This window comes from Microcebus murinus, chromosome 18 (genome assembly GCF_040939455.1).
Source record: "Microcebus murinus isolate Inina chromosome 18, M.murinus_Inina_mat1.0, whole genome shotgun sequence".
NCBI classification, from domain to species: domain Eukaryota; kingdom Metazoa; phylum Chordata; class Mammalia; order Primates; family Cheirogaleidae; genus Microcebus; species Microcebus murinus.
The window spans coordinates 51,545,605-51,561,562 of record NC_134121.1 but is presented as its reverse complement, the minus strand read 5'-3'; the positions used below and the strand labels follow the sequence as shown (position 1 = coordinate 51,561,562).

At 54.1% G+C, this 15,958-nt stretch overlaps 1 protein-coding gene across 5 annotated transcripts in view; it reads right to left on the bottom strand.

The window, feature by feature from the left end:
- Nucleotides 1-14,233, bottom strand: part of AXIN2 (axin 2) — a 32,705-nt gene extending 18,472 nt beyond the window's left edge. For 2 of the 5 annotated variants that reach the window (XM_012747345.3, XM_075994694.1), the window contains exons 1-3: nucleotides 14,029-14,233; nucleotides 10,405-11,343; nucleotides 2,118-2,258 (exon numbers count right to left, since the gene is read on the bottom strand). In XM_012747345.3, coding sequence (XP_012602799.2) covers nucleotides 2,118-2,258; nucleotides 10,405-11,219 — 956 coding nt within the window. In that variant the 5' untranslated portion in view covers nucleotides 11,220-11,343; nucleotides 14,029-14,233. Of the gene's footprint in view, nucleotides 1-2,117; nucleotides 2,259-10,404; nucleotides 11,753-13,378; nucleotides 13,650-14,028 lie in introns of those variants that run through there. The other 3 variants (XM_012747344.3, XM_012747351.3, XM_012747346.3) reach the window with 3 other exon arrangements.
- Nucleotides 14,234-15,958: the final 1,725 nt, after the last annotated feature.

Sequence of the window (15,958 nt, the reverse complement as noted above, 5' to 3'; positions counted from 1 at the left end):
CCCAGTGGGCAAAGGGCGGGGCCTATGTCTGGCCTGGATCTGAGGCCTGTGTCAGCCATGAGCAGCTAAGGAAATATTGGGTCTTACTGCCTAAGTCACCTGCCTACCTTTCTGATTGGGTCTTGTGAGGATCAAACAGAAGCAAGTGTGGGACTGCACCCAAGTTATCTCATCATGAACCCAGAATAACACCTCAGTGATGGGGACTGAAATGCAGCCAAGGACCAGGAAGCAAGCCAAAAATAGTCTCTAAGAAAACTAAACAGAAGCCTTATAGTCTTAAGTCAACTACATTGACTTAGGAGATTCACTCAATGCCTTCATTCAATTCCAACTTACTCTCATTTTACACGTAACACTAAGACTCCCATGCAATCCACAAGTTAGTAAATGTTGCAGGAATAATACTTGCTAGAAGCAAGCACACAGACAACAAAACATGACAGCAGGCAGGATGACAAAGAGAAAAGAGAAAAACTATTTTAAAGGGGAGAAGGGCCAACATGTATAGGGACAGATAAATCCATACAACCTTATAGCCTTTGAGATAAATGCTACAACAAAATATGAAAAAACAGAGCTTGATATTAATTTATTCAGATAATCAAGAAGTAAATTTTGCCTTGTCTAATTCTACTCAATAAAGACAGGGAAAAACATATTGTAAGAAATATGCCCATCAAAGGATAATTTTTTTTCAAGTATGGATACTTTAAGAGTCAGTCAATATGGAAAACCCACCCCGAAACCTCTCATTTCTCCATATTGGATGAATAGTCTTCATCTATTTTCAGTAATGCCAAAATGCTATTCTTTTATTAAAATGGAACCTTTCACCTTAAGGATCTCTTTCCCTATACTAACAAGGGGATCTGAGGTAACACAATAAAAGCCACCAGGAAAACAAAGAGTCCTAAACTCACTCCATCAACTTTCCCTCCAACTGGTCCCATGCCACAGGCCAAGCAACAGGACGTTGGCCAATGGAAACCAGATAGTTTCCAACAAACTGGAAGAACAGATGGTCCAGTTTTAGGAAGCTAAAGGGAACAAACTCCAAATAGGTATGTCAGAACTTGCACAGCTCAGTGGGTTTGCTTTTCAAAATTATTCCTTTAGCAGGTGAAATTCCAACTCCAAAACATTTGCTAAAGCCTTGAAAGACCATTTCTGGAACTGTGATTCTCAGCTGGGTGTGGGGAATTTCACCCATGCCCAGGCTCCACCCTGGGGCTCCTGAATGGAAACCTCAAAGGGTGGCAGGAGATGAGGACACCCAGCCCCCCGATGCAAACACACCCCCACCAGACTCGTGGAGAACACCGCTCTCCGTCCACAGAGTTTGCCATGGCTTGACTTCAGATGGCCTAAACTCAAAGCATGATCTGGCCTGATGACCTGCCGACCTCATCAGACTGCCCGAATGACTTGGATTACTTTAAAAAATCAAAGCCATCCATCTGCAGAAGATCCAAGATCAGGCACTACTTGGGAAAGAGCTCCCACTCAGGGTCCCCAGCATCTGACAGAGTAGGCACTCCACCAACACTCACCGAATGGAACAATGTCCTTGTAGACATCAAGGTGGGAACGTTACACACAGTGACCCTTTAGAGATTTCTGGTTGTCTGGACCTCCACCTTGAATGCCTTTTCCTCTAAAAATGACGAATACCTAAACACAACCCTTCTATTGCTGCCCTGTCTCCCACCTGTTGGTTCTGCAGACAGGATACCTGGGTTTCAAGACCAGCCAAGCAATCATTCCCACAGGGACAACCAGAAGATGATGACAAAAAAAAAAAAAAAAAACCATTTTTTTTTAACTCAAGAAATCTATAGATACTTATCTTCACCTTCCACTGTACTTGAGTTTTCTTCTGTTAAGGTGTCATTCCCAACTTTCAAAGCTCTAAACTTAACCTTACCCAGACTAGCATGTCACCCTTCTTAACCACACCATACCACTGTCATACTCCCCTCCCACCAGATAAATGTCCACACACACACACAAGTGGGATCTGCACAGCCAGGGCAGGCTGGCTGACGCTTCTGCCCAGTTGCCCTGGTGGGTCACACTCCCAGCCACGTACAGGGAGGGGATGCCAGAATACTCACACGCTGCTGTCTGTCATGGACATGGAATCATCGGTCAGTGCATCACTGGATATCTCACTGTCGTTGGCGCTGGTGGCTGGTGCAAAGACGTAGCCAGAGCCTACATGATACGGATTAACAGGATCGCTCCTCTTGAAGGACCTATGGGAAAAGTAGGATAGCAGTTCAGCCACTGATCCTCACCGGAAACCCAGGTAAATAAGGTGACCCTAGGACAACTGAGCACACAATCCCACAATCTGTTCAACGCCGACCTGCTGCCCAGGTCCAGCTACTCACCAGGACGGAAAGCAGGGGCCACAGAAGGAGGCCCCCCCACCCCATGCCCCCGACTCGCCTGGAGGAGAAAGCAGGCTGGGTTCCTTTGACCCCAAAAGTAGGTCTACCAGCATGCAGAGTGTTCCAGAGGCAGCCCAGGGATCCTATAAAATTCTAAATGCACACTTAGAGAGGAAGGACCAGGACTCTGCTCTAGGAGGGGAGGCTATGGAATGAAAGGGGGACAAGTCAGTGACAAGGTAGGTGACTTTCTCCTCCCCACCCCATATCCAAGCCTACACAGGAGGAATACCGTTTTGAAGCCCCAAGACATCTGCTAGCTTAGTCCAGAGATGTAAACAATCAGAGGCCTGGTGTGGCCTTCTCATTTTGACTCTGGATGCACACAGCAAGCAGGACAGATGGGACAGAAAAGTTCAAGACAGAGTATAGGACTCCCACCCCACCCCACCCCTGAGCTGGGCCTCTGCCCTGCCCCTCCCCAACCCGCTTCCTCCCCCAGGGCTGGCTAGGGCCAGTAGGATGAAAAGAGCAGCACAGCTGTTTCAAAGGAAGGCCCAAGCCCCTCCTCGGTGTCTCCAGCCCTTTTGTTTCAATGGCCTCTGGCTCCCCATTTTGCCCCCTTGATCTCTTCCCAGAACAACCAGTGTGCCCATCTCCTGCTGGGCCGCATTCCTCTTGTGTCTCCAGAGAGGGACTTAAGCAGGGGGAGGGGAAGACAGGTTGGCAGACTGCAGGAAGGGACCCTCCTACAGCCCATTAAAGCCCAAAGTCGCAGGAGGCCTCATTTACAAAGACCCTGGCATCCTCTGCTGGTCCCACCAAGTCTAAGCCAGCAGCAAAGAACTCAATTGGAGGAGTAAAGAAAGGCTCAGAAAAGAGAACATATTCTGTGAGGCCACAGCAGCTGGTCTATAATGATAGCCTTGGGGTTGGCAAATGAAAGGGACCCATGAAAGGTCGCGATCAGTCATCTGCGCCGTTCCCCGAGCTCCTGTTCACTGTGTGCTGAACTCTGGGCGTATGTAGTCCCCCTCTCTGGTCTCCTGGGAACCACGGCCTCGTGGGGGCACAAAACCGTGATGCGGGGGTGTCATTAGGGAGGTACACACACTGCTCCTTTGTACACATCGACTCATGTAATGCTCAAAGCCACCTGGGGAGGAGCAGCACGGCACTGTGCCCATGCTACAGATGAGCCCTTGGTGGTCCCAGAAGTACAGCAGCCTGCCCTGGATCACACAGCTGGAACCGGTGGGCACAGACCGACTCGTCTGGTTCTCACACAACCCCTCTTTCTGCCTCTTAATCCAAAGTCTAGCCTCAACATTTTGAAAAGTTCTTCTAGAATAAGAGGCAGGATATGATGGAAAGGATGTTTCTAGCAGGGATGATTGGGGACAGCTCCCGGGGACAGATGGGAGTCAGGTGCACCATGATGGATGAGCAGGACTTCGAAGAGGTGACACCAAGGACGGGGGAAAGGGAAGGGCAGTGAAAAGCCCTCCCAGATTGGGAGAGGGGGTCTAACTAGCTGGGCTAAGAGGGCCTGGCAAAGACAAGGAAGTAGGTCTGTAGTGCCAGGCCAGAGTTCTGTCTTAACCAGATGGGGAGGGACCAGGAGGCTGGGGGACAGCGGGGAGTGGGGACATGGGGGAGGGAGGATGTTCCCTGCAGCACGTGGGATCCAAGGTGTGCCACCAGGTTGGACTGGAAGGAGGAGGTGTAGGCAGGGAGCCTAGTGAGAAGCTGTTGCCACAATTTGGTGTGAGGGAAGGTGGGCATGGAAAAGAAGGTGGGACAGTCCCTGTCTTTCTTTAGGAGCTTGTGCTCTTAGTTGGAGTCATAAAACAAACACGAAAAGTTCCAAAGTTTTTGAGGCAGAATGAACCCCTTTAACCCTGAGGCAAACCGAGTCCGAAGCAGGCCAGGTGCTTTGCCAGAGGAGCTGCACCTCGGCTGGGACCTCGATTCTGTCCACTGCACTAGGCCACACCATAAAGCCAGATCTTAGAGATGTGCTGTAGGTGTAGAACTGACCGGAAGGTGCAAACCAGGAGTGCTGGGCCGGGCGTGGTAGCTCACACCTGTAATCCTAGCACTCTGGGAGGCTGAGGCGGGAGGATTGCTCAAGGTCAGGAGTTCGAAACCAGCCTGAGCAAGAGCGAGACCCCGTCTCTACTAAACATAGAAAGAAATTAATTGGCCAACTAAAAATATATATAGAAAAAATTAGCCGGGGATGGTGGCACATGCCTGCAGTCCCAGCTACTCAGGAGGCTGAGGCAGGAAGACCACTGGAGCCCAGGAGTTGGAGGTTGCTGTGAGCTAGGCTGACGGCATAGCTCTCTAGCCCAGGCAACAGAGTGAGACCCTGAGTGAAAAAACAAAACAAAACAAAACAAAACAAAACAAAAACCAGAGTACTGCACAGGAACTCACTGAACACTTTTGACCAAGTGACTCTGAACTGTCACTTGGACACTCTGGCCCTGTTCTCTTATCTGCAGAGGGCAGGGATTCTCTGGATCTCCCAGGGTCTTTCCTGAAGATCGAAAGAGAATGGCAAGATCTCCCATGCCTTGTTCCTGGTCCTTGTGTCCTTAATCTGGAGTCCCTGGATGCCAGAGAAAGAGAGAGAGAGGAGCAGCGAGAGTGAAGGAAAAACAGTTCACTCTTCTGGGGACGGGAAAGCTGAGGGATGATCCTGTTGGTGAGGGAACTCAGAAGGAGCAGGCTGGCTCTGTTCAGCGTCGTCCAAAGGCAGAACAAGAGAAGACAGGCTTCGGACATCAGAGAGAAGCCAGCAGTTCTAAGTGGTCGGAGGAGATTTCTGGAGTGGATGGGGACAGGTTATGGTCTTTAAACTAGCCCCAAGTTGGGGGCGGGGGTTGGGCGGGCTACCACCTCAGAGCAAGATGGACGGGATGACTTCTTCAGGGCTCCGTCCTGTCACCAGGAATGCAGTGGCAAGGACATTCTGTAAACTCCTGGCAGAGACCTGAAGTCAGGGGCTGAGAGCGGCTGCTGGTTCAGCTGCCGGCCGGTGGGGCCGAGGCCCAGCCTCCCTGGCCGTGAGTGTCCACCTGACAACCGGGCAGTTCAAACATGGCCATCTGTGCCAAGCTCTTCTGTCCTCTAAAGGACACCGAGGCGTGACAATTTGGGGGAATCACAGGAATACTCCAACAAGCCAACCACGGGTGTGTTTACGTGCTCGATGCCTGTGCCGTGCAGCCAGACCGTAAACCCTGTGAGGGACCAGTCCTGTCCTCTTCACAGGTGTCCCAATGCCCAAAGTAGTTGGTGACACGTGGCAGAAGCTCAAAACTTTGTTGAAACCCCTTAAAAGGCCTAGCTCCATCAAATAGGTTGCTGAGTTTTTTAGTTTAAGAGGCTTAGTACAAGATCAGAAAACCTCAAACAGCCTTAAACAGGATTCCAACACTCTTTCTATCCCTCCAGTCTTGTTATCTTGGTGGCATTAACACATCAGCCATGTCTCCAATGAAAGTTATACTGCAACCTCCATGAGGAGAAAATGACTCAATAGAAATTCCTTCCTCCCTAGCAAAAAAGACACACGACTCAAAGCCCATGTGTGCTCACACAGCTTTGTACTCGCTGTTCAACACACAGATCCCAAAATAAACTTGTCTCCCTTCACTTCCAAAATAGAGGACTACTGTGTGACCAGTAATTAAAAATGGAATGTACTGCTCCTAACTCAGTTGACTGCCATAAAGTACTTGGATTTTCCTACAATCATAACAGGACAGGGCAGGGTTGTAAGGAAAGACAGAAACTCAATTTTTAAGAACCCAGAACTTTATCAAAAGCACCACATAATTTTAAGAAAATGGATTAGAGCTGTTTTCTTGTGATTACTTAAAAAAAAAAAAAAAAGAAACTCAACCATGCTACAGTAATTGTACCCAGATGCTTTGATTATTTCTTCAGGACTGTTGTGCTCCCAGTTGCTGCAAGGATTTTAAATTCCTACAGGGAGCGGAGGCCTCTGGTACAGATTTTGCAGTGGGCATGCATCCACAGACCCAGCTTGCAACTTCACTGTACAAAGGGTTTGCAGCTGTCAGGTAGCAGAGGCTCCTGGGACCTCAAGGGAAAGGTGACGTCTGCTGCCCCCCCCAGCCCATCCTCAGCTCTTATCTTGATAAGCTGTTGTGGCCAGCCCCTCCCAAGAGCCAGAGGGGAGGCTCCATGCAGACAGCACAACAGAGAGCTGACCTCCAGAGGCCCTCGCCTGGGTCCCATCTCAAAACAGTGCAACTTAAAAAGCACTTGCTTCTCAGGCGGTGTGTTTAGGGCTTTCTAACAGCCCTCTGGCAATGTACTCGCAAAGTCACCGTCCAAAAGGCAACACCCTCTTCAACTGGCATTTTCTAAGGCAAGATCAAGGGGCACTCAGAGAGGGCCCGGGACTCAAACAGCGACTGAGCCTTTTGAAAACAGGCAAACTTACAAGTGTATCTTAGCACACGGCCTTCATCAGAGCTTCCATCTCTAATTGCAGACTACTGCTTCCAGCATATCTTTCCTATGGCATCATTTTCTTTGATAATTGAAGCCAAGCTTGATTCCAATGGCTTCACACAAAAACAGGCCTCATCAGCGAGTTCTTTCAGAGAACAGGAAGCAGTTGGAGCCAGCAGAGGGCCATCTGCTGGGCCCGAGTGATTTTAAGTGCAGCCAGAGCAGAGGGTGCAGCGGCAGGCAGATGAGACCCGCCTTGGGCAGGAACACACAGGGGCCAGAGCAGAAAGGCGAGGGCACAGGGAGCGCTCAGTGCGCCCGACACTGTATTCTTCTTCCCAAAGTAAATGCTGGGCTGAGCGCCTAATCCCCATCAGCCCCTCCTGCACACACCTCGACACGGTGCATGTGTTTGTGTGCTGGGGTTTCACACGTGCTCCTGCCAACAGGTTGCTTTTGCTCTAGGCTATTTATAGAGACCATGGAAAGCCCAAGCAACCCCATCAAACCAGAGTCCTGCCCTCCGAGGATAATTCCTGCTCTTCCGTCCCAACTATTTATATTAAACCTGACACCAAATCAGTAAGGACGCAAACAAGTCGTTAAAAATGAGGCTCCTTTGAGTGCCCAAGGTAAACACAGGGCTTGGAAGGCTGGCCAATGCCCCGGGCATCCGGCTGCAAGGCTTCTCTACAGCTGATTAAGAAAGATCCTCAGCAGGACTCAGACTTTCTGTTTCATTCATTGTATGAACTCAACTTAGGAGGCCCATCCCATGCGCCAGGTACTCTGCGCAGTGCGTTAGTGTATGGGGAAGGGAAGGGGCGGACTTAAACCTGGGAGTTAGATGAGATCCCTATGTTCCAAGAACTAGCCGGAAAAGACAGACTTAAGTTCAACAAGTAGAAAAAGTGAGGCCTGGAAAAGGGGTACCACTAAAACCTTGCAAGGAAAAATGGGATAAATCTCAGAGTCACTCTTTGCAAGTGGCATCCCAATCTGGTTACCCTTTTTGTATTATCGTCATTAATTATACTAATTATAACACTTGACATCTGTTCAAAATGTTTCCCTTTTCAAAAGGCTTTCATGTTTACTATTTTGACCCTAATAACAACCCTATGACATAGGTAGAAGGCATGGTGTCCACCCATTTTCCAGATGACCACATAGGGTTCAGAAAGGCTTCGGTGCAGGTAGTAAGTGGCAGCCTGGGCTGGCCCCCAGGCCTTTGAATAACTCAGGACACTTCCTGAGGTATTCTGTACCTACACTCGGACATCTTGCATGTTAAAGTGAAATTAGATCATCTGGATATGTCTTATATTCTGACAATGTCCAGTTAAGACATATGAGCTTCTAGCTGGACTTCTAAACTGTAGAACATAAGATAATAAACTGTATTACTTAAAAATATATGTATATATGAGCTTCATGTAGTCCAGGTAGAATGCTTTATTTTCAGCTCAAGGGCAGGAGAAAGCCCCCAGGAATCCAGTATGGAAACTCTCAAGAGGTCAGTGAAAAGCTGTCATCTTGTTATCCACGATGCCCGCAGTTCACAAGCGAGAAGGCAGCACTGCGAAACAGGATCTTTTGCCCCTGCCTCCAGGATCTATCACAAAAGCTTCATGAGAGTAATCTCCAACAAATTTATCCTGGTAACATCCCAGATGAGGCCCGGGAAGGGGGAGGAGCAGCAAGGCTGGGCAACCAGCTGCCCACCCACAAGGGGCGGGGCCCGAGTCCCGCCTGGGGAGCGCGTCCAAACCACACACTGTGCTATTTACAAAGGTGACACTCTGGGTCCTGACACTGGTAGACACAGAAGCCCCACTGTCAGAAGGCCCCTGGAGAAGCAGCCTTACCACAGGCCTTAAGTAGTCTGAGCTACGGCTGCCAAGCTGGAGGGCAAGGAGGCCACCACCAGAGGTGTACCCAAATGTTCTCATCCTGGAGCAGGCGGTACCAGCAGGTGCTCAGTCGACTGACTTGCTGCAGAGGCCGGACCCGGACTCTTCCTCCCGAACAACCCGAATCATAAGCATAAAGACACTGAAACAACTCCCTCATGTGATCCTATGCCTCCCTGCAAACACCAACCCGATTCCACTTAGGCGCAGACCAGATGTCAGAGTGTGGGCAAATTGTTCCCAGAGCCGTAAGAGCGCCCCCTGGTGGCGGGAGAACAAGCCCTTCCCCTCCTCGCAGGCAGTCAACTCCCTGGGCCAAACCCTAAATCATGGGCTGCTCAGCTCAGCTCAGACCTGGCTACCCTGAGAGGCTCAAGATCAACTGTCTGGTGCCTACCCTGCCTCCTGCTGCTGGACGCTGGCGGCCACGCCCTACGGAGAGAGGGAAATCTCCAGAGGCAGCTAGCAGATGGCATCCTGAGTCCCTAGCGCACAGGGAAATCCACATGGATGGCAAGATAAGCCTTTCAGATAGCAATCAGTGCTGCCTCATCCCCTCCCCTGCATGTCATAAGCAACACCCTAGAATTAAGAGGGATATTTGGAAGTGGGGAGAGGGGGAGAAACAGAAACACCCATTCTAACAAGATGTCTGAAGTTGCCTCCAAAGGTCAAGAATCTGTAAAGAACTATTTGTCTTTGAAGCCTCAAAGAGAAAGTACTCCAGGGCCCCAGTCCTCCCGTGCCAAGATCTCTTCTCCATCAGCACTAACAAAATAATCCACTGAGGTCTGACCCTTGGACTTGCAAGCATTTAAAACCTGGATTAATATAACAGCAGACTCTAAAGCTAAGAAGGGTCCTTCATTCGGGAAGGTCACAGGACCTTCCCTAGTTAGAAGCCTTTCTTGCTGGGTAAATATCTAATTCTATAAAGGGAACCACGGGCTCAGTTGTTAAGCCTTGCTGGCTCTTATCTTAACAGAAAAGTTCAAAAGATCCCACTTACCCCTCAATGGGTGCACACGTTACTTCCTGCGCCTCCACCACAACCCAGCTGCCACCCTAACTCGCTACTGATTAGTGCTGAAGTGACCCCTTCCAAAACCAGTGCTTAGTGGATCTGGTGACTCAGAGGCATCAAAAGCTGCTGTTCTCTCTCTCTCTCTCTCTCTCTCTCTCTCTCTCACACACACACACACACCCCTTCTAAGACTCTAGCCCAGGACACACACACACACACACACACACACACACACACACACACCCCTTCTAAGACTCTAGCCCAGGATAATAAGTAACCCACATTAATGAATACTGCCTGCCACTGTTTGAAGTCAGCACTGGAAGACTGCAGGTATTTGGCTGTGTATGCATTGCTTTTCCCCCCCTTTGAAACAACAAAAAACAAGATCAAAGAAAGGGTTCACGGCCAGCGGTCCTAGCTCTCAACAGACCTTGGTCAGCCTGCACAGCACATCCATCCATCCATCCATCCATCCATCCATCCATCCATCCATCCTCCCTACTGAACTCAAAACATTGGCAAAGTCCACATCACCTGCCAAGCCTGACCCCACCAGCCCCTGCCAAAGTCTTACCTGTATCCACTTTCCACAGTTTCCGTGGACCTCACACTCGCTGTAGCCCTCAGAGTTTTGCTGGACAAGCCAACCACGGTGGGCGAAAGTTTGCACTTAAAGTCGGCACAAGTCCACTCCTCTTCTTCATTCAAGGTGGGGAGATAGCCACACACGACCTTTAGGCTCCCCAGTCCCCCATTACTCATGTAAGCTGTGTTTTCTCCCCCACTCCTCACATATTCGAGGTATATATCAGAAGTCAAAAACATCTGGTAGGCATTTTCCTCCATCACCGACTGGATCTCGGTCTGTGCCTGGTCAAACATGATGGAATCAATCTGCTGCTTCTTGATGCCATCTCTTATGTAGGTCTTGGTGGCAGGTTTCAGCTGCTTGGAGACAATGCTGTTGTTCTCGATGTACCTTTTGTAGATCGCTTTGGCTACTCGTAAAGTTTTGGTATCCTTCAGGTTCATTTGCCTGAATCCATTGCAGGCAAACCAGAAGTCTAAGGTATCCACGCATTTCTCCCTCTCCAGGAAAGTCCGGAAGAGGTAAGCACCATCTTGATCGCCCAACAAGGAGTGCAAGGACTTGGTCCACCTGGTCAGAGGGGAATCTGGGGACGCCCGCCCCTCTGGCTCCCCCAACCCATCTTCATTCCGCCTGGTGTTGGAGGAGACGGGCATGGGTTTGGTGACCTGGCCCTTGCCCGCCCCCAGCTGGCACGGTGGGGTCTCCCCTTCTTCGCCTGGAACTGGGGGCCGAGGGGCATCCTCGTGAAAACTGCTGCTGGCGTCCGGGAGGCGAGTCACCAACACAGCGCTACTCATGGTGAGGGAGCTCTTCTCGCTGAGTTTGGGAATTCTTTTTTTTTTCTTCTTCCAGTTCCTCTCAGCAATCAGCGTGGTCTCTCTGTCTCTCTCAAGTCAGCAGGGGCTCATCTGAGCCTCCTCTCTGGAAAGAAAAGGAAGGGGGGAGGTGGGGAGACAGAAAAGGGTATTGATCTAATCAAAACCAGATCTACCCAACATCAAAGCAAAAAAGTAAACAGGCTTTTCAACTCCTCAAATTCAAATCAAGCAACCCAGCTATCTGCGAGGTGCTCATCTAAAGTATCAGACGCTGCTTTTTCAAAGGCGAAATCTGAGCTCCCTGCACACTTGGGGAAGGGGCGGGGAAGGCGAGATGAGAGCAAGGGTGGGGGGCAGCAGAGGGACTCGGGAGGTGTAAGACAACCGTCCAAAAACCCACTCGCCTGGGCGCACGCAGAGCAGCTCTGCCCGCGCCTCCCCTCCCCCAACAGCACCAACTCCAAAGAGGCGCGCTCCCAGCCGCTGGGCTGTGTGCAGGTGAAACCAATTTCGGTAAATTTCCCCACTCGGCTCTGCACAGATAACTCGAGCTCCAAACGTGCCCTTCCCCGGCATCTGGTTCCCATTCCCCCCACCCCCTCCCTCTGCGCTCCCCCCTTCCCACTCCTTAAAAATTCAGAAGATCCTCGCCGAAAGACCCCGCCCAGCACAGGCGGAATGGGCTCCCGGACTCCCAGATTCGGCATGCGAACCCCCTCCCACCCCAGAAGTAAATGTTCGCTGCGCACCCCTACTCCCCCACCGCGAACCCGTCTCAGTCTACACCTCTGTCTTTCCCGTTCCCCCAAACCAGAAACCAACTCACTCAGTCGACACTTTGATCTTCAAACTTTGCGTGAGAGCAGAGAAGCCTCAGGACCCGCTGCCCCCGTCCACCCAACCCACGTCCCAGAGCCGCGAACCTTACAAAACCGGATCAGAAGCCGTCTCACGCTACTATTGCCTGTGCCAAGAATCCCAAACTCCACTGATCTCAAGCCTGTCTCTTCTTTCCAAAAGAAAAAGTCTTATCTAACCAATAAACGTGCCGCGTTCCCTACCTAGCACGGGAAGGATCAAACGAGGAAGGGTAGGGGAGGCGAGGGGAACGGGGTGCGACCCGGGCGAGGAGCCGGATCCCGGGCCTGGGGTGGGTGCACGCCGCCCCCGGCGGAGCCTCGGGCCGCCGGCCTGGGCAACTGGGCCGGCGCAGCGGCGGGGCTGCCGGAGCGCCGCGCTACCCGGCGGAGGGAAGGTGGGGCGGCCCCGTTACCTGGAAGACGAAGGCCGCTGAGGCCGGACTCTCATCGCCGCCGAGCCCCTCCGGCCCGGTCCCCCGGCCCAAATCCCGCCGAACGCCTCCAGAGCTCAGGCGAGCAGACGGCGGGGCCAGAGCCCCGGTACGCGCCAGCAGCACCCCGAGACCGGGCAGGGGTCGGTGCCCTGCGCCGCCGCTCGCAGAGGCGCCCGCAGAAAAAGCACAGAAAGCAGCAGCCCAGTCCAGAAATGGCGACGCGCGGAGTCTCTGCCTCTCCGCAAAGGGGCCGCGGCGGCCGGGGGCGCGGGGCCCGGGCGGGGAGGAGGGACGCGGGGGACGCGGGCGCCCCGGGCTCGGGCCCGTCCTGCGCGCAGACTGAGCCTCTGCCACCGCTCTGGGCCCCTTAGCGCGGACCCGCGGCGAGGAGGGGAGAGCAGGGGAGGGGGAGAAGTAGGAGGAGAGGATGGGGCGGGGGTGGGGAGGAGGCGGGGGGAGGGCAAGCGGGGGGCGCCGCCACCCTTTCATCCCACCTTCCAAAGGCCCTTCCGCGCACACTCACACCCCGACTCACATCCATTAGCGACGACAGAGACGCGACCCCCGGGGGGCATCTGCCTCCTCTCCGCCCCCGCCACTGCCGCCACTTGGAGAAGTCCCCCGCCAAGCCCCCAGCCACCGGCCCCCTGCTGGGGAGGGGGCTCCCGCGCAGGGCGCGCGGGGCGGCCCGGCCAAGCCCCCTGGAGCGCTGGGCGCCCGGCCCGCCGCTCCCCTCCGCGCTGGCCCGGAGCGCGCCCTGAAATAGCCGGCCTGCCAACTTCAAAGGGCCGCCCCGCACATCAAAGCGCGCGGGCCGCCCGGCCGCCGCGGCCTCGGCACTCACCATTGATCCGCGCGCGCGCTCCGCGGCGAGACCTCGCAGGCGCCCCGGGCAGGGCCCCGGCCCCGGCCCCCGGCTCGGCTCTCGGCGGCAGCCCCCGGCCCCCCCGGGCCGGCCCCGGTGTCGGGGAGCATGGGGAGTCGCGCGGCGGGAGGGGTGCGGGGAAACAACAACCCCGGGATCAGAGCGCGATCCACCGGCCAGGGAGGGGAGCGGGGCTCCCCGCCGCCCCTTTTATGCAAAAGACCCGGGAGGGCCTCCGCCCCCGCCGCGGCCGCCCCCGGCCCCTCCGGCCCCCGCCCGGCCGGGCTTTCAACACAGGTCCTGTTTCCAGCAGTCACTCGGCGCACCAAATGTCCTCCGGGCGCTTCCAACAAAAACTGCGCTGTGGATTTAACTGTGCACTTCAAAGGCGCGAGCCGAGCGCACGGTCCTGAAAGGGAGGAACGCGCCGGCCGCGCCCCCGGCCGCCCCCGCACCCCCGCCGCCCTCCGCCGGGCCGCGCGGCCCGCACCGCCCTCCGGGCCCGGCCGCCGCTCGGCCCCGCCGACCCCGGGCCCCCGCGCCCGCGCCCCGGCCCGCAGCGACCTCGCCCCCCGCCCGAGGGGGCTTGCTTAGACGCGGCTCGGCGGGGGCCGGGCCCGCACCCCCACCTTTCACAGCAGGGCTTGCGGCGGGGGCGGCGGGCGCCTCGGCCGCCGGGCGGCCCCGAAATCCAGGGCTCTGAGGGGCTATTTTTATTTCCCGGCTCGCGGGCTGGTACTGAGTTGCCAGGACCTTATCAAAGCGCGGCCGCGCCGGCCGACTCCCCCGGGCCGGCTCGGGAGCCAGTGATCCCGCCGCGCCAATCACCGCCGCGCTCGGCCGGCCCGCGCCGCCCGCCTTAAAGGCACAGCGCCCGCCCGCCCCGCCCCGCCCCGGCCCGCCCCCGCCGCACGCTCGGCTCCCGCGTTAACCCTTCCCCGGCCCCTCCTCCGCCCCCCGCCGGCCCCCCGCGCCCGGAGGGCCTTCTCGGCCCCCGGACGGATTTCGTCTTTCAAGTTCTCCGGCCTCTTCTCTCTGGCCGCCTTCCCCGCCCGCCCTCGCCCTGCGCAGCTCCGGACTGCAAGTTTCTTGGAGCGCTATGGCCATCGCAAGAACTGCAAGCAAGCAGAATTTCTTTTTTCTATCATCAAACACTTTTCTACCTCTATTCAAGTTTCCCTGGGAATTTGGGCTTGGCGGACCTTGTAAAGGGAGTTCTAGCCCTGGGAGCTACTGGCCAAATGTCGTAGGGTGTGCTGGCCCCGGACGCAGAAGGCGTGTGCGTGCTTGCGCGGGTACCTGAGTGCGGGTAAATGCAGGACTACGGGTTATGGATGGGATGGTTTGCGTCGGTGGATGTGTGAAGATGGGGCCGCGAATCCGCCAGCACAGCTGGAGACGTTGCTGACACCCCTTAGAAAGCATACCTCAATTCCATGAAGATCTAACCCCAACTTCCCCAACCCTACCTGGCCATCAGACCCTCACTGCGCACACATGGACCATAATAACTGCATACTCAGTACTCGCTTCCAAACGTCCCTGTCCTTCCATATGTTACACATTAAACAGATATGGAATGTCTCTCGCCCTCACACGCACACGCACAGACGAGCAGCAGTTTTAATGTATTGAAAACTGCTCACCTCATTGTCACCTTTGAATTCCTCCCACATTCCCCCCAAAATGTTTATAAGGCACAATCTTCCCCTTTAAAATGAGGAAATATTCCACAAACCCAGAACATTATTTATTTATTCATCTATTGCTATAGAATGATCCCTCATGTTATGAGCTAATTATTAAACTTTTCTTCTTTTTAAAAAAAGCATAAAAGCATGAACGAATGAGGTCTAAGAAGTGAAGGGCAGATCCCCAGCCTCCTCTGAGCTGTGCCAGGCTTTGCTCTCCAGCTCTCCTCCCTTTTTCTTTATTTACTTTTTCCTTGAATTTGATGGAGACAAGCTCTTAAAAAGAGAAGGCAGATACCCCACCCATGCCCTCCGCCTGTTTGGCTGCATCCGGGGATAGAGAGCTCTTAAAGCCTGCGCCACTGGACTCTTCAACTCCTGAGCACCATGGCAGGTGGCAGCTCCCGCCCCAAGACCTGCCTCTGCCATGGTCAGCCCCTCTAAGATCACTGCCCTGGGTGGCCAGGTTGGCAGAAAGCCAGCAGTCCAGGCCATATTTCACGGCCACCTCAGGCAGGCGGGGAAGGCCCAAGAAAGAGTGTGGCCCGATGACTCATCTTTGCCTTGGGACAACTGCTGGGTGTGAGGAAACTGGTGGGCTATAAAAGCCTGGCCTTCTCAAATTCAGGAGGGTGGATGGCCCAGGGCTCTTCTTAGCCACCAGCTCAGAGCCAGTACTGGGACCCAGGGCCAAGGACACACCCACCACCTTTACAGGCCACCCCAGGAGTGCCGAGAGTAAAACTGTCATTGTGGTTCCAGGGAGTCTTTAGGCCGCTGAGGGTGTTATTACTGGGACAAAAGTGTAGACAGGGGGATGGATTGCCATAGATGTGCCTACAAAGTCAACAACAGCAGGGACGTGCGG